Raw genomic sequence first — 18,613 nt, 5'->3', positions numbered from 1 at the left:
ACAAGATGATAATGAAAAAACCGAAAAACTGAAACATGCTTTTTCAGTTTGGCGGAAAATTAAAATTAAAAAATGTTTAAGAAAACAGAAGGAGAAATTAAATGTATATTCTGGTTACACCTGAAGATGGTCATATAACTGCTGCCAACAATCTGACTGACCATTTAATTAGAAAATTATTTGATGCTTACCAAAGTGTTAAACAAATTAGAAGCATATTATAATTTAAATGGCACCCACCTGATGCAGACACGGATAGGGATGACCAAATTGTTTATAAAACTTTAGAGAATAGCTCCAATTATGGACGATACTTTTCACAAAGGGCGTAAACAAACTTCCCAGATATATATATATATTATATATGTGTGGACATGGTTGAACCGTCCAAGAGCTAAGAATTGTAACGAAAATGAGGAAATAATTTCAAACATGGCGAGTAATGGAATGTCATAAACAAAGCATTGCATGCTCTTCTGGTTTAATTGTCAACGTTCCAATATTGAAGGAATGGCAAGGGAGGAGGATATACCGATGCACATGGCTTGGCGTGCACTGCAGTCCTCCCTGGCTGCTTTGGCATTTGCTGAATGTTATATTTTTTGCGAATATGCCTTTGGCATCAACTGGTGAAGCTTCTTGCAGGCCAAGTCATAAGTCATACATGACTACTCGTGCTCATGCATGCCTTTGAAATATATACTTGATTTATCTACTAAAAATAGAATATGTGCTTGTTTAACTAATAAATAAGTGAATCATTGTTTAGAAATCTAATCATCTGTATACACTTCATAATATGTTTACGAAACTGAAATTGAGAAGCCTCTCTAGATGAAGGAGGACCGTACGTATCATAATCTCAATAACTTATGTGGATTTCTTTTATTATGTTTTAGTCACTTAGCAACTTCTATCACACACACAATGGCAGAGCTAGGATTTAAAAATAGGGTGGCTAAAAAAAAATATTTAAATTTTACTAATGCTTTTAAATTATTTTTTTCTTAAGTTTTAAAAGTAATATGTTTTATTCTTTTCTTAAATTAAACTACATTATATATTAAATAATCAAATAGCTAACTAATTCAAAAAATAAATATTATAACGTATAATAGAAATTCGATAACAAAAGTTTAAGACAAAATAACACACCTACTCAAATTGTACCATGCGCCCTTGAATAGAAGCAAAAATCTTTAATTATTGAATATGTATTATAATTCTCAACCGGCTCTTTTTCAGACCTAATTTACTCACAAAAAAAACAAAAAAACTTTTTATGCGACTATATCTCTTAAAGCATAATAGAAAATAAAATAAATGATAGTTCTAGTTGGACTTCTAAATTTGATATTTGGACTTTGCCTACTTATTAAACCTCAAATTCACTTTTTTTATTACTTAAAAAAGCTAAGTACACCTCTTTAATTTTACCAAAATATCCTTGAACAATTAAAATTGTATTTTCAACAAATTTTTTTTTTATCTCTATCAATTCATCCATGAAGAATTTTATGAGGGAGCTGCCTACATCTTTGATGTACTTTCATTAGTGGAACTAGAAAGTGATTCTTGGAGATGCTGAAGAAGTAGACAATTACAAAGATTTCTTGGTATTCTAGATCATAGATTTTTTGTTTGTTTTGCAATATGAATGGTTCTAGAAAAGACTTTGGTTCTCAAATAAATAACATATGTCCATTAAATCTAATTAAAATGAGTTAATCTTGAATCTTAATTGGTACTTTCTACACCAAAATATTCTAAATTTTAAGGAAACTTCAAATCAAATTGTTTTTAATATACTTTTGTATTAAATGATAGGGCCATGTATAGAAATTATTATTTCTACTTAATTGTTTTAGGTAAATTATAAAATTATATAGGTAATATAAGGAAATTCTAAAGGAGAAAAAATAATTTATTTTGTTGAAAATTGGTAAGAAGAGTACCTTTCTTTTTTCTTTTCCTTTTGATCTCTATCTCTAGTTGTCTTTTCATATGAGTTGACAAAGTTTATTGATAATTGAAAAAAAAAAATAGAGGTCCAAATATCAAATTTGGAGGTTCAACTAGAACCACCCTAAAATCAAATCAAATACTTCAAGCAAAGAAATAACATATGTATGACTAAAATAAGCAAAGAAATAACATATGGGATAAGTTTAATAACATATCAGGCTAAATTTAGAAATTTGAGGTGGGACTAATTTTTAATATTTAATATTTTAAACCATATTTAAGCTATAAATTTATGTTTTTTTTTTCAAAATTTAGGGTGGGCTGTAGCCCAACGGAGCTCGTGTGTGTGTGTGCACGCGCGCGGGCACACACACACACAGATATATATATATATATATATATATATATATATATATATATCAGATCATATCCAAAGCGAGGCCTTGCCCTAAAATTAAAGTGTGCGGTTAGAGTTTAGGATCGCTTTTCAGTCGCATATCCATATCTCGACCGTCCAGTTTTTAGGTACTAATGTATAGATCATCTCTGCAAAGTTTCAGCCAAATTGATGATCTTTAAGGTATCTAACTCACTTAAACTAATGGATGGACTGAATCTGTCCACCCTGAACCGTACTAGCTTTAAGGCAGTTATTAATGCCTTAAGGCATTCAAAACTACAATTTACAACAATGTATATGAACGGTTCCGGTTCGATAGATTTGGTTCGTTCGTGTAAATTGCAGTTTTGGATGCCTTAACGATCATCAATTTGGCTGAAAATATGCAGAAGTGATCTATACATTATGACCTAAAAACTGAACGGTTAAGATGTGAATGTGTGATCGAAAAGTGGGAAAAAACTTGAAATCTGTTCCTAAGCTTAGGAACAGACATCAGTTCCTAAGAAAGTTTATATATATATATATATATATATATATATAGATATAGAGAGAGAGAGAGAGAGTTGTTATTAACACATTCAAATCTCTATTCACACACTCATTCTGTTTTTTTCTTCCTTAAATTCACATTTATTTTGGTAAAATGTCTTAACTAACATTCTTTTACAATTTTCTTTCTCATTCTTTAATACAAATTCAACTAATCTTCACACCAAATCTCTCAAATGCAGAAAACATGTAATGCTATCGCACTTGTTCATTTATGTTTTTGGTCAATCAATCGTTCATTTTTTATTCTACCCTAATCTTTTTGCTTCAACAAAATTCGATCAACTATTTTCTAAATCTAAGCCTATAATCTGAGGACCACTGTTTATCTTCTATTCTTTTACCATGTGGTAGGAACAAACCTAGAGCATATAGAGTCACCTAGCGGATGGTCTAATTATGGGCTTAGATTTAGAAAATAATTGATCGAATTTTGTTGAACTGAAAGGATTATGATAGAATAAAAAATAAACGCGTTTATTTTTGGTGTGAGTGATTGACCAAAACCTAAAATGAACAAGTAATGTCTTCTTGATTTGACGAATTTTGGTGTGAAGAACAGTTGAATTTGTATTAGAGAATGAGAAATAAAATTGCAAAAGAAAATTAGTTAAGACATTTTTCTAAAATAAATGTGAATTTAAATAATAGAAAATGAGAAAGGTGTGTGAATAGAAATTCAAGGTGTGTGTTCACAATATGTGTGTGTGTGTGTGTGATTGTGTGTTTCAACATTACATCACCAAACATAGATGCCAAGTTCAGCAAGACGTACAACAAAACAAAACTGAAGCGGGCAAAACCTATACTAAAAGCTAAATATAATTTACAACCCTAAAACAAACCTAGTTTGGTAGGTTTGCGCCTAGAACAAAAAGCCCTAATCGTAGGATTTTGAGCATTGCTACAGAGGTTTTCAGTGACTTTGGTGGTCTACTACTTCTTCTTTGATTGTTTTTCAATATTAGATCACGAATCTAAGTGTGCACTCACAAAAACACAAAACAAATCATCCATGATAAATAATAATAATAATAATAATAAAATGGGTTTTTGTCTATTTACCCCATTTCTAGGGATTTTTTTCCCACTTACCCCATTAAGTTTTTTTAATTCTCTCTTACCCAAAACACTCTAAGGTGGTCTTCCCTAATACCCCATTAAGATTTTTTTTTTGTTTTAAATATTTTTTTAATACCATTTTACCCTTACCATTTGTTACTTAGAGAGAGAGAATAGAAGAGAGAGAGACCATATGAGACTTCGCCGGAGCTGGTGACCGGAATCCGATCACCGGTCGCTGGATTCCGGTCAACTTTCTCCAGATTCCTGTCACCGGCCTCCTCCCATTGGACTTTTCAGAAAACCTCACTGGAAAGGTTTATTACTCAATAGAGGGGCTATATAGGTCTATTGCCCCCCAATATAAGCCTATTGCCCCCAATAGACGTTTCGATTACCGAAATGGGAACTAATCTTCCTAAAATTACACAAATAAAACTTTGATTAAAGAAAAAAATGGGAGATTAGACAAATAAAGTTGTGATCAAAACGCCTATTGCCCTCAATAGAACTGTATTGCCCCCAATAGAACTTTCAGTCACCGGAATTGAAACTAATCTTCCTAAAATTAAACAAATAAAACTTTGATTAAAGGAAAAAAATGAGGAGATTACATCAATTTAAATTATTTATTGCTCCTAAATAGACGTCTATTGCCCCCCAATAGAATTTTTCTTTCTTTCTTTATGGGCCTTCTACCCCAGTACAAATACATCCTTAAAATTGTTTGCTGCCTGAATTCACATAATGATTCACTTTTCCTTGGGCTTTTCAGGTCTTGGAGAAGAGAATGTTGTAGAAGTTCTGACATTATGTCTTGGCCCCTGCAAATTTTGAATTGTTGCCGTTAGATTTATATTGCAATACTGGAAAGAAAAATCCAAGTAAAACAAACATGCCATGATTTATAGCAGTCCAATCATAAAGGAGAGAAAACATACTACTACACAATAAAAAATGGTCAATGGTACTATGCAGAACGGTAATGTGAAAGTGGTGGGTTAGTAACACTAGGTTTCTCTGGACTATTGGGTTGTTTGTTTTAGCCAAGGATGATTCTGGCCTTCTTCCCTGCAGAGAAGAATAATTGCTTTTGAGAATCAAAGTCGAGTGATGAAAACCCATATTATTAACTGATATCACCACAACTGCTAGCAGAAAGTAGTTTGATCTTTCTCGAAAGTAAAGCAATTAGGTCGAACAGCCGATGATTAAGAAAGAACTTCTACCTGGAAACCTTTGACCATCCTTGAATTCGACTCCAGTCTGTCACCGAAGCAAATCTGCTGTCGCCGGAGCTAGAGGCTGAAACGATGGCGGTTGGTGGTTCTGCAAAACGAAGCTGAGGTCCTCCGCCGGATCGCGTTCCACAAAACTATGGTGGCTGATGGTTTTGCATCGTCAACGAGGCCGATAGGAGCAGCAACGACGACTAGAGGTTCTGCAAAACGATCGGAGTAGAGGCCTGGATCGTCGTCTACGAGGCCATGAGCAACGAAGCTGGTGTCTAGAGAGAGAGAGAGTGGCGTTTTGGTTTCATAGAGAGAGAAGGGGAGAGTCAGGAGAGAGAGAGATCGAAGGGAGGAGAGAGATAGACAGTGGCAGTAGCTGCAGTTATGTAATTAGGAAGCGGGCAGATAGTCATTTAAATTTAAATTGGGTTAGTGAGAATAAAAATCTGTTGCTAGGTAAGTGAGATAATTTTGGCTTATTTTGGGGCTTTTGGTCAAGAACCCTAAATAAATAAATAGCATAAGCAAAACATTAAGTAATTAATTGAATCTGCGTAGGGCTTAGTGGTTAGAGCACCCACTACCTAAAATCGAGATCATGGTTTCGAGTCATCATGGGGTAGAGCTTCCAATAGCCCCTAATTAATCATTCTTCCTTGACGCCGCCTCGCTGGGGATTTTTGTCATCCTTACTTCGCGGTTCTTCAGCCAAACACAATTGACATGTGTTAATAAGTTGATTAATTGACTAGGATGACCGATTCATTCTCCGATTCATTCTGGTAAATAAGAGTGAGTTCTTTCATAGTAATTATTTGCTCAACAAATCTTAAAGAGGATTCACATTAATGAATCCATGCAGAAGACTTGGAACATTGTATTGTTTCAGTTCAGAATTGGTTCGGGCCTGAAATTCAATTATTCTGAAGTAGATGCCTCCTTGTGAAAAACCAAAGTCAAAGATAGCAAAATACTAGAATCTTGGACTTTAACTTGGTATATTGATTGATGAAAAGGCCAAAGCTCCATTCATGAGTATGAAATGCTGCATCACTTCTCCCTTTTCTAGCATATGATTTATACATTTTATAATGAAAACTCAGTGTCAACCTTGACGTCCTCGATTAACAACTACTTAATTTGTAATTTTGTATGAGTAAAGAATTGTAATTTAGCTAATCTTAAGGTTCATTGATGTCTTATATTTGATCTTTATGTCAAGTATTTATATAGACGATAATAGTATGCAGGGGTTTAACCAATATATTTGAATTAACTGAATAGACACAACTATTTTGTTACAGGGACCATAGGGTGTCTCCAGGTCTGTTTCTAGCACTGTTATTGACAAATTTTCCTTTTAAAAATGAAATGTCCTCTTCCATCTCAGTTTTCTATTCTAACAACTTCAATTTATCCTAGTCAAAAACAAAAAAAACTTCAATTTATCTACAACATTAAAAATTGTAAACTAATTAAAAATTCTATGAAAAAAATTTAAATTTTGGCATTTAACTGACAAAATAATTTTTATAGTAAGAATAATTATCATTTCGTAAATTAAGCATCAATAGAGACCCATCTATAAAAGAATAAGTTCATTGTCAATTATGTCGAGAACAATTCTTAGGTTCACCCCTAGGGTGAATGAGCATATTCACCCCCATTGTGGATTAACTCATAATAACTTTATAATTTTGTAATCCAACCATTCATGTTGTATAACGTAATACAAAGATTAGCTTTGTAAAAAATCAATCAAATTGAAGACCTTTCAGTTATTCATTTCTATGAAATACATGGACGGTTCATCATAATAGTAGTAAGTGTTGTTAGAACCATCCATTTGTTTGATTCAATTAGATAATTAAACGATTTCTGATTCGATTGATTTTTTACAGAGATGATCTTTAAATGCTAATTTAAGATATGGACCGTTGGATTATAAATTTATTAAATAAAAATATGTTAATCGACAATGGGGGTGAATATGCTCATTCACCCTAGGGGTGAACCTAAGAATTGTTCTTATGTCGAATACTCACTTGTGCGCGTCAGTAACACATCATCATGATTCATGATCCTTAAAATTGTGGCAGCATTTAACAAAGTAACGGGAAAAAATAACAAGTGAACAAGATTAATTAGAATCAGTGAGTACATGAGAACTAACTTAATGATAATTTTGTTTTCATAAACTGCTACAAGATAACACGTGGAACAATAAATATAATATACAACATCGTTTGTTACTTATTTCATCTTGTTCAAGCTAAATTGGCATGACCCTTGCCAATTTATTGCGACATAATTGAATGACCAATGCCAACACTCGAGAGCCAAATTCCTGGTTCAGTTTTTAGGTTTTTATGAGTGTAAATACAAATTTTTAGGCAAATTAAAAATCATATAAAGTCTTCATAAACATGGCTTCTCATTATGAACATGAACAGTTCAATTTGGACAAATATGATTCATTAATTGATATGATCAAATTCACTACCTTGACGACTACCAATTCTGCTGAAAATTTAGAGAAGTAATTGAACAGTTGAGATGCCAATATGTGATTAAAAAATTAATCCCACAAATGGTTCTTCTTTTTTGGTTAAAATAGAGAAAATATATATACATTTGATTAGTTATACGTATTGATTTGATTTTCATAACAAAAGAAAAGTACTTTTATTTTTTATCCCCTGACCAAGTAATTGTCTTTTGTCAAAGATATTTTAAAATGCAACATACGGGCTCCCTGATGGTAACAACCCAAGCCACTAAATTACAATCTTCCCTTCCTTTAAATAGGGGATAGTCTTAAGGCTTCACGTAACCAATAAGAATTACAGCTAGATCTGCTGCCACCATAAGCAACCATGGCTGGCCTTCAGTACAACTTCTTCCCTACCGATTTTTTTTACCCTCGTACAAAGCCGAAGGTGTTGGACAGCGCTCGAAAAGAAGTATTTCAGCTCCCAATTACTACTAACAGAGATGCAGTTCACAGTCTTGAACAGCCTACAAGCCTTGTTCTTAACAATCTCAACGAAAGCCAGGTACTGAAAGCATGCATAGGCGAAAACAGAGTACATGCCTCTGTAGTTATTAACAAACCATGGCAAGCAACTGAAGAGGATTCAGAGACTACTGAAAGTGATGATAAATTGCCCTGTGATTGAAGTTTAATGGTTTGGTAATGAAAGTTGGTTATATCAATATCCATCAAATAAAGGCCTTTTTGTAAGAAGTGTATTGACATCTTTAATGGTTTACTTTTTTATACGTTCTCTACTAAACAATTCACAGCTATTGAGTGACCAATATACATGTGTTTATCCTGTGTACCAGAGAAAGAAACAAGAAAATACTAAAGATTATTCTCACTGATTATTAGTTCTTGTTACGAACTTCAGATAAATAGATGACCTTATAATTCTTGACATTAGTGATTCAGCTTGACTGAATACAGAGACAAAATCTATGGTAGGCCGAAATACATGCATCATTCAGATTGTACAAGAAACATGACTGCAGGAATTTTTCTCCATGAGAAGAAAACAAACCTAGTGATCCAACGAAAACTAGATTCTGAGCTCTGAGAAAAGGTGCTGGATGAAAGTAGAGCAAGGACCAAAACTAAAATCCGTTATTAATGCCTGAAGTGCCTCACATTAGTGAAAACAAGAGAAACACCATACTTGTTGCAGCAATCTATAGCATCTCCATCTCTTATACTGCCACCAGGTTCTGCAATAACACTTACTCCACTTTCACATGCTTCTTCCACGGCATCTTTCCAAGCTGCTTGTAAAACAGGTGTTGTTCACATTATTGTAAAGGTTCTTATATCTATTTTCAGTTTAGCATAGAAATTGCTCTCAGTAAGGATTATAGCATGATTTATGCTTCTTTGCAATTACATTAGTTAACCTTTTACTTGTTCTAAACTCCACTAATTTTCAAACTATTTGGTCCTTAAGCATACAGAATTATGATTTATGAGTTGGTAATAATTACCGAATGGGAAGAAGGCATCGCTAGCCAAAGCTGCACCCTTGACCTCCTCTCCTGCTTTCCTCAGTGCTATTCTTAAACTCTCCCGACGGTTCGGCTGTCCACTTCCCATACCCAACATACAGTTATTCTGTCCAAATTCCAAGAATCAGATGTCTTGAGGACCCAAACAGTTCAATCAAAGCAGCATATTTTTCTTTAGTATAAGAAAACAAAATGATAAAGGGCTAAGATAATACAAAGAAAGACTACCTTTGCTATTACAATTGCATTGCTTTTGACATGTTTGACACACAACCATGCAAACTCTGCATCACTGAGCTCACTTTCTTGTGGAGACTTCTTAGACACAACATTAAACTGGATATCTTGGGGACTTAAATCATCCGAGTCCTGGGCTAACCACCCACCACCAACCTGTCTAAGCGAAAGTTTTCCTTTCTCATTTTTACTTGCCTCGAGGATCCTCAGAGTCTTTGATTTTCCACGAAGAATTTCAAGACCTTTCTTTGAATACTTGGGTGCAACCACAATCTCATAAAACATCCGAGTTTCACCATCTGTTGGGCTTCTAAACTCTCGGATTTCTTTAGCAAGAGCCTAAAAACAAAGAAAAATATGACCTATATAGGAAAAAAGAGATACAGCAAAACAGGTGATAATGCTAACATAAAGAAACTTCTCGATGCATGCCAACATTTTGGACTAAAGCAAGTTGCATTCAAGTTATCCCATTTGCACAGACAACGTATTTTCTCATTTCTTCATTGAACAAAAATAGATTTAGGCCTTGGTGTCAGGGCGCAAGCGGTACAGGTTTGTGGAGGGGTTGAGGTACATCTTAGGTGCTTTTTCAATTTAGGGTAGTAGAAAAAGGGGGCCAGAATTATACATCCAGTCCAGTTCCACAACCTTGGTGAACCAACATTTTGGGAAGTCCATACCAAAAGATATCTATATATCTATGTCAAGCCCTGAAATCTCAAACTCACCTCATCAACCTCTATGTTGAAAGCTACAATGCCACCAAATGCACTCACTGGATCTGCTTTGACAGCAAGCCTGTATGCTTCAAGTATATCATCACGTGATGCTACACCACAAGGATTTGTATGCTTTACAACAACACAGGTAGGACTTCTGAACTCTGACACACAATTCCAAGCCGCATCAGCATCTAAATAGTTATTATATGACATCTCCTGCAGACAAAAATTAAAGTTTAAGAACATAAGATAAGAACACATAGTATTGCATAGAAAGAAGGTTCATTTCTGAAGATCAAATGTGACCGCCCACGCATATTATGAACTTAATTGCTGTGAATAAAAGGATACAAAAAGTAGAGAATAAGATCACAGGTACCAATATAAGCTAATTATTAAATAGAACTTATATTTAGAAATAGGAGTCCGCCTAGGATTTTTTATGAGAAACATAGAATTTTAAGAAAGGAAAAAAAAAGGGCTAGAACAGAGTACAAGAAGTCCAATCAATCAGACAATTCAGACGAAGTACATCAAGACACAAGTACGAGTCATACAGCCCTACTGGAAAGCACACTACATCAAACAAAGACTTCCTATACACAGCAGTTCCACAGTCCAAAGGCATAGCACTAAAAGTGCTCCTCCAAAATTCTTATTTTACTGATGCCCATATGGAAGCACAGACTAACCCTTTTTTCATAAACAGTCCACCTTCCCCCCCCCCCCCCCCCCCCCCCCTCACATCATCAAAAACCCTCCTATTCCTCCAAAATTCTGATTTTACCGATGCCCATATGGAAGCCCAGACTGAACCTTTTTCCATAAACAGTCCACCTCTCCTCCCTTCACATCATCAAAAACCCTCCTATTCCTCTCCACCAAAACCACCCAAAAAATAGCCACCCACCAGTATTAACCTCTCACACAGAAAAATTGCACAAAGCTGGGTTATCCCCGCAGCATAACATTAATTTGAATGTCAATATTGTGTGCAGAAGAACAGCAATTAAACTTAGTGTGCTTTCTAATTGCCACCAACAATATATGCTGTAAACAATTATTTGCATACAGCAAATAACACAAGACGGAATATTAATTGGTGTGCTTTTTATACCCAGATATTCCAATTTTGATCAAACATTCATTATAACTCAGGTTTTGCCTTGTCAGTTTTTTAAATATACAAAATACCCTCGAAAATAAAGACACCACGCATATCACTGCCAAAGCTTTGATTGAAGTGGAATCAAATTGGTGGTGCAAGATGTCTTTCTTACCTTCCCATGATGTTGGATAGCAGTTGCAATGCCACCAGCATTAACCTCAGAAAGACTCTTATCAACATAAAATGCAGCCCTTTGATGAGGATTTTCACCATACCGAAGGGGACTTTTGAGCAATAGAGGAACTGTTAAGCTAGGCGGGAATTTATCTTCAAAAAATCAAAGAAAAATGTCAATATGTGGACCATCACCAACAGAAGTCACAAACAAATGAATTGAGTCTGTTCCTAAAGAAACTATGTTTTCATAAATATCACTCTCACACCCCCTCCCTACGTAAGTCAGTCATTTATATTTATTATGAGCATCGGATTGTGATTCAAGGGATTAGTGCAATCTCCATCTTCTCTCTGCACGGTTTGTGATTCAACAGATTACTCATAATTCTGTTTTCATGAATGCCAATCGATTTGGTGTTCATGCAATATTCATAATGAACTGGCATGCCAATTCTGATTGTGGTTTCTACTTAATTATATAGAATAAACAATATTTTAAATATTAGCACCCAAAGAAGTACCTTCGGTAGTCTGCCTCCACAGCCACTCTGAAACAGCAGAATCATAAGAAGCAACATGTTGAAAAGCCTTCCACGCAAGGTTTCTTCGGAATTGTTGATCATCCTTGTCTGCTTTAAGATATTCTAGCAGTGCAGGATAGTCTTCTGAATCAACAACCACCAGGACATCTTTGTGATTCTGTTTAACAAGCATATTTTGTTTAAAATATCAGATAGAGATATCAGAAAACAACTGTATGTACTAACTATTACACTGGTGATGTTAAGAAGTACTCTTAGAGCAATACCTAGAGTGTGTATGTGCAATGTGCAAAGATAATCATGATTTATGAACTTATACGACCAACAACATGCTATCATTGCCATTCAAATAAACTACCTTTGCAGCAGCTCTAATCATGGCAGGACCACCAATATCTATATTCTCGATTCCATCCTCAAATTCTATTCCACCCTTTGAAGTAACTTTATCATAAAAGGGATATAAATTCACCACAACCACATCGAATGTACCTGTATGAAAAGATTGTAGCAAAATAAATTATTAACACAGTTCACACAACAAAGGGAGTTTCTTGTAGGCATTACAGCAAAACTCACCAATTCCGTGATTATTAAGAGCTTCCACATGATGTTTTTGATCTCTTCTAGCAAGGATACCCCCATGAATGTTGGGGTGTAAAGTTTTTACACGACCATCGAGCTTCAATACAGATTTAAACAGATTACGAGCCAAATGATAATGCAGATAACACCTGACTTATGTATCTTCCATAGATAAACAAGAAAAATGCTAGCCTACCATCTCCGGGAAGCAAGTAATTTCTTCAACTTTTGTAACAGACACCCCGGCACTTTCTAAAGCAGATGCAGTTCCTCCAGTGGAAACAATTTTATATCTACAATGTCCAAAAAAAAATCCAGAAAAGCTCATGATGACAAACATATAATACTTCCCACTATATGAACACAGTTGAAATTATAACGCCAGGATGGCAAACAAAAGACAATGGCGTGATATGAACTTCCCAATGAGGGACAGATCAGTAGGTGCCAACTAGAGGGGCCAACTAAAATATTGATAAAAAAAAATTACAAAAAGTGTGCTAAGGTAAAATGGACAATCAGAGACTAGAGACCACTGAAACCAAACCATGGAGATCATAAAGAGGTTAAATAAAGATGATCATCCCAACGAAGATAATGCAGAAAGCTTAAAGACCCAACAACAAAATAGTCCAGAGAAACCAAAGCCATAAAAAACAAAAGAAGTCCACTCTCCGAGATCAACATCACCAGGGAGTTACCAATGTTTCATTAACCTATTCTCAATTATTTTAAGTTAATATCCATGGGCATTATGTATTATTTGTATTTCAACCGCACTAACTTGAGCTTTGCCCCGTGATAGATATCATTACATAACTAGTGCAGGATACTAATATTTTGGTGGAAAAAAGTAGGGTCCTGAATTTACCCCAAGTTCTGAAGCCCGTTGCCTAAGAAAGCAAGATTGCTTTTGTCTGACAAAGATATCAGAGCCTGCCTATCACCTGAAACAAACAAGAAGGTTGCACCAACCAACAATCAAGCTTAATCAGGAAATGAGAAAAAGAAAAGAAAAAAAAATCACAAAAAGTGAATGATACCTGAGGCCGAGGCTGAGGCAGGGGATTGAGGCTCTTGGGCAGCCATGGCTTTGATTGGAGTACAAGTGCGAGATGAGTTCCTGAGAGAACAAGACGCGGTGAAAGAAGAGAAAGAAGACGAATGAGTAATTGGAAGTTTGGTGGAGAAAAGCAGGACAAGATTGGTGTTGGGTGTTATGGCCGCAGGAGCAGCAGCGGACAAACCAAGCATATCTCTCTCTCTGTCTCTCTACACGAATTTCAGAGATGGTAGACGGAACCAGAAAGAGAGAACGATGACTTTCGGCGGCAAACAAACGGCTATCTCATAAGGGTTTTCTGAGCCCCCTCTATATATATATATATATATATATATATTTATTAAGAGAAGATATATATATATACTATTATTAAGAGATACTATTATTAAGAGAAGAGGCTTTGTTAGCCAAAACTGAAAATTTTGACAGATTTAACCCTGAAAAATTAAAAAACTTTGACAATAAATTAAATCACAATGGTAAATAGGACAATTATAAAATAGATTTTATTAAGAAAATTGAAAAGAAATTAAGGGAAATGATGGAAAATGTCACATTAGAGTGTGAAATGATAAAAAAGTCACATAGTTTCCCTCTTGATAAAAATGTTCATTATGAATTGTTAGTAATATTAATTTAGTCCTTATTAATAATAGAATGATGTTAAAAAATGTCAGTTTTTAATTTTTTTGATTCCTATTCTGCCCTTAAAGCCTAATACATGCTTGGAGAAGCTCTGTGAGAGAATCTTAATATCTACTTCCTCGTGATCTTTCTTCTATTTCCTCTCTGTTAATCTCACTGCATTATCTTCTACACTTTTCTCAGTTTGAACCAGAGATCGGAGATAAAATTCCTCAAAGAAAAAAGTCACGGTTCTTTTCTCTTTCGCTCTCTCGAGATCTCAAACAATTTTGATCGGTTTCTTCTGCCGTGATCCGCCAAAACACGTCGTCGTCGGCGAGGTTGGAAGGACTAACGTCTCCAGGAACGATGCCTTCGCCGCGATCTGCAACAAGTACGACCGATACGACATCTACAAGTAGAAAGACTCTAACGTCTCCGGTGCCGATGCATTCGCTCGCCTCTACTCCGCCATCGAGTCCGACATTGAAGCTGCTCTTCAGGTTCGGTCTCTTTCTCAGTCTCTCTCGATTCTCTTTATTTGATCTCTGTTTGGTTTCCGGAAAAGTTCGTGAAGTTGAAACGCGATAATGTCATATCCGGACGTAGGTGGATGAAATTGAGTAGAATTTTAGTTATTATTTGGTCCTATTTTTCAAATTGAGACTGAAATTTGAGTAATCTTAATCTGCAGAAAGCGGAGCTTGCTTCAAAAGAAAAAAGTATGGCATCTGCAGGTGCTCTGACTGCCAAGATTCGCCGGACCAAGGCTCCATTGCTTGAAGAGGTTCCCAAGTTGCAGAGATTCGCTGTAAAGAAGGTTGGCCTCCACTGTTTGAATCAATTCTATTTCCGTGCTTCTTCGTAATTGTGCATTTCATAAAATTGTTTGATAAATTGATGTTTAGTGCAGTCATCTGCATATATGCTAGAACTTGTTTAGCGCTGGAAGGTGATTTTGGATGGGTATTGATTGGACAAAAGATGATTGCTTTTGAAGAGAATTCTTGGCAGGTAAATGAATATACATATGCCTATTGATTTCTCCGCTTGTATGCATCACATATCTACATCCTGCTAATTAGCTCAAGAATGGTGTGGCCTTCAATTTCTAATGGTCTTCATAGGAAATGAAATTTGTGAAATAACCTACCATGTTTTGTGTTCTAGTTATTAAGGTTGCTGATTAAGAATGTGAATAACTCATCCTATATGGGTAAAATTGTTTGAACTTTGGGTAGTCTGCATATTGGTGGATATTAAGAATGTAAGAGACAAACTGTGGCTTCCAGTTTATCTATTTTCCTGTTCATCTATTTTCCTATTCATGTATTATCAATTAGCCATTGTTCATGTATTATCAACGAGTTCGATTCGAGGTGCGGACCTACTTGGCATTGCATCGTCGTTCGCAATTTCGGTAACTCCTTCAATTTTCAGTTTCATATTCTGGCCTGCTTTTTTTTTTTTTTTTTTTTCTATCAAGGTGTTTTGGTCAAGATTTAGTATGTGATAGAATTGAGTGATGGTGAACAAATCTAATGGATAGTGTTGTGCTTTTAAGTAGCAATTTTGATGAGAATGGATAGAGCTGTTTAAGAAGGAATAGATCTAAGCTTTGTTTGGAAATTTACAGTTTTTTAAGTTGACAAGTAGAATGGTCTAATGGATAATTCTACTTGGTTCTTCAAGCTTGACGAGTCTGAAAGTTGAAGATAATTAAATCGTCAGGTCTTTTGACAGGTTCGGGTGCGGATTCGAGTGAGTTTGGATGAATTTGATTTACATTTTCAATTTCTGTTCTTGTTTCTATTTGGATGGCCTGGAATTAAAGCAAGGAAATTTTGGCGGTGGTTGTAGTCTGCTGGTTTAGTAGTGAAGAAGTTAGCTTTAGTTATTGGTTTTGACTTGCATTTTTGACAAGCGAGAGTTGAGTTTCAAGTATCTTTAAAATTTTGGTTATTGTAGTTGTAGCTGATTGTTTATGCTGGCTTTGATGGAGAATGAGAATAACTCTTGCTCGTGCACTCTTTAAAGAGCCTGACTTGTTACTGCTTGATGAAGCTACAGTATGTTGGTCATATCCTTTGGGATTTTCATTAGAATTCTTTAATGTTTGGCATGTGTATTTCATTTATAGAGGCAAAATGAACTATTAAGATTACTGAGAATTTATGAAGGATCTGGTTTTAGCATAATAAAATAACATCACAACATTAAGTACCTGGGCATGTTTCATGTTTTTTTTTTTTTTGAAAACTTGCATGTTTCAATGTTTCATGTATTGACGATGTGCACATGCACACACGGATGTATGGCTACTGCTTTGCAATTGAGATTTGTTGAATTGTACCTAATATGTGATACTTACAATTTAAATGTTGTGGTGTTTTTATTCAAAAACTGATCTTGTTGATGCTTACAATTTACATGGTTGGTCAAGGATCGGCTCAGGTGCCAAGGGAAAATGGATATTTCCTTAAAGGTCAAGGATTGGCTCACTTGTGAGGTGGGGATTCTTGATGTTGCTTTTATTTTCTTTGAATTTATGTATCCAGAAACATGAGTGATGTTTGGATAAAGGGTGCGTGGGCAAGACGATTCCATATGTGGCTCGAGGGGAAATACTTTTATGAGGAAAACCACTCTTTTTTGGAATTTTGCATCAAAGATTGATGCCTTTCAGGTTTTGATCTGGGTTTATGTTTGTTAATGCTGCCTTACACTCCATTAGTTCCTACCTGTTATCCAAGTATACCCATATGTGTTTCTTCCTGTGAGAGTGAATCTTCTGGACCATAAATGCAATGAAGCCATATATCTTTCCTTTTAAATTTTCTGGAAATTTAGAAAGATGTAGAGCTTCATCTAGTATGCAGCCCAAATAATAACTTTGTATTAAAACCCACGTATGCAGTGCTAGATACACAGCCTTCTGTAGTTGGAACCTGGAAACTAATACTAGGGTGACTATAAGGGAATTGAGGGCTAACTGTGTGAATAGTATGATTTGCTACTAGTAGAAAATGATGTTCAGTTAGGTCTGGGTTACACTGAAATGCTCGTCATTCTTTTGCAGATAGTATATGTCAGAAATTGCTGGAGCTGAAACCAAGAATGCCTCATCGAATTTTTTGTATAAATTGTAAAATGCACAAGTTGTTCTTTATCATTCAGGAGTACAACAAGATGTTGAAGCCAAGCCATGTGTTCCAATAGTTTATTAATAGATAAAATGTCGTTTTTCTTGTTCAGCTAGTCTTTCGTATTTAATTATTTTATGATAGTTATGCGACTATCAAAATACATGACTTTGACCTCAGATCATGCTCATTTGATCAGTTTGTCATAGAATACCAGCTGATGTATTTGTTTTTGATAGTATACCAAACAACTGTCATCGCAACTTGGCTAGTGACATGATTAGTGACTTTATCGATGACTTGAGATTAATAATAACTTGGCTAGTAACATGGCCAGTGACATGGCCAGAAACTTGGCCAAGAATTGACAGTCACATGACTAGGAATTAACAGTGACATGGTCAGAGACGTGTATAACAGTAACCAGTAACTTGGCCAGCTAGTGATCTGGCAATTGAAGTCACAGGCCAAGTCACAGTTACTTGGTTAGTGACATGGACAATTATTTAGTTAGTGACATGTGATTAATAGTGACTTGGCTACTGACAGTTACTTGATTAGTGACATGGTCAGTTACTTAGTTAGTGACATGTGATTAACAATGACTTGACTATTAACTTGTGACTTGGCTACTGACAGTTACTTGGTTAGTGACATGGTCAGTTACTTGGTTAGTGACATGGTCAGTTACTTAGTTAGTGACATGTGATTAACAGTGACTTGACTATTAACTTGTGACTTGGCTACTGACAGTTACTTGGTTAGTGACTTGGTCAATTACTAACCATGCTTGTTGATGGGTTTTTGTGGGTTCAAAAACCGACACGAGGTTTATGTTCAAAAACCTACGTTGCATGTCACTGGCTATGACATTGACAATAACTTGGCTAGTGACATATCCAGTTACTTAGTCAGTGACTTGATCAGTTACTTGGTCAGTGACTTGATCAGTGACTTGACAGTTACTTGGTCAGTGACATGTGTATAACAACTGTAACCTGACCAGTAACTTGACCAATGACATAACCAGTGTCTTGAGGTTAACAGTGACATGGCCAATAACTTGGGGTTAACAGTGACTTTGCCAGTGACTTGAGGTTAATAGTGACATGGCCAGGGATTGACAGTGACATGGTCAATGAGTTAGTGAGGTCACTGCC

At 35.4% G+C, this 18,613-nt stretch overlaps 1 protein-coding gene and 1 long non-coding RNA gene across 4 annotated transcripts; one reads left to right on the top strand and one right to left on the bottom strand.

The window, feature by feature from the left end:
* Positions 1 to 8,576: 8,576 nt before the first annotated feature.
* On the bottom strand, positions 8,577 to 13,988 carry LOC112190310 (bifunctional purine biosynthesis protein PurH). Its single transcript, XM_024329745.2, has 11 exons — positions 13,667 to 13,988; positions 13,495 to 13,570; positions 12,820 to 12,916; positions 12,618 to 12,720; positions 12,397 to 12,530; positions 12,018 to 12,195; positions 11,492 to 11,646; positions 10,218 to 10,427; positions 9,478 to 9,825; positions 9,229 to 9,355; positions 8,577 to 9,012 (listed from the first exon to the last, which is right to left on the bottom strand). The coding sequence occupies exons 1-11, from the start codon at positions 13,875 to 13,877 to the stop codon at positions 8,861 to 8,863; spliced, it is 1,791 nt and encodes a 596-aa protein (XP_024185513.1). The 5' UTR covers positions 13,878 to 13,988; the 3' UTR covers positions 8,577 to 8,860.
* A 429-nt stretch (positions 13,989 to 14,417) lies between these two features.
* On the top strand, positions 14,418 to 17,562 carry LOC112188830. 3 transcript variants are annotated; one of them, XR_002931582.2, is made up of 4 exons: positions 14,418 to 14,813; positions 15,005 to 15,130; positions 15,243 to 16,819; positions 17,390 to 17,562. It is a non-coding gene; the product is annotated as an uncharacterized LOC112188830 (long non-coding RNA). The 3 variants fall into 3 exon arrangements; XR_002931584.2 differs by having other exon boundaries at positions 15,224 to 16,819; XR_005807471.1 differs by having other exon boundaries at positions 15,219 to 16,819.
* Positions 17,563 to 18,613: the final 1,051 nt, after the last annotated feature.

The sequence above is a fragment of the Rosa chinensis genome, chromosome 2 (genome assembly GCF_002994745.2).
Source record: "Rosa chinensis cultivar Old Blush chromosome 2, RchiOBHm-V2, whole genome shotgun sequence".
In the NCBI taxonomy this organism is placed as follows: Eukaryota; Viridiplantae; Streptophyta; class Magnoliopsida; order Rosales; family Rosaceae; genus Rosa; species Rosa chinensis.
This window is presented reverse-complemented; position numbering and strand designations above follow the sequence as displayed.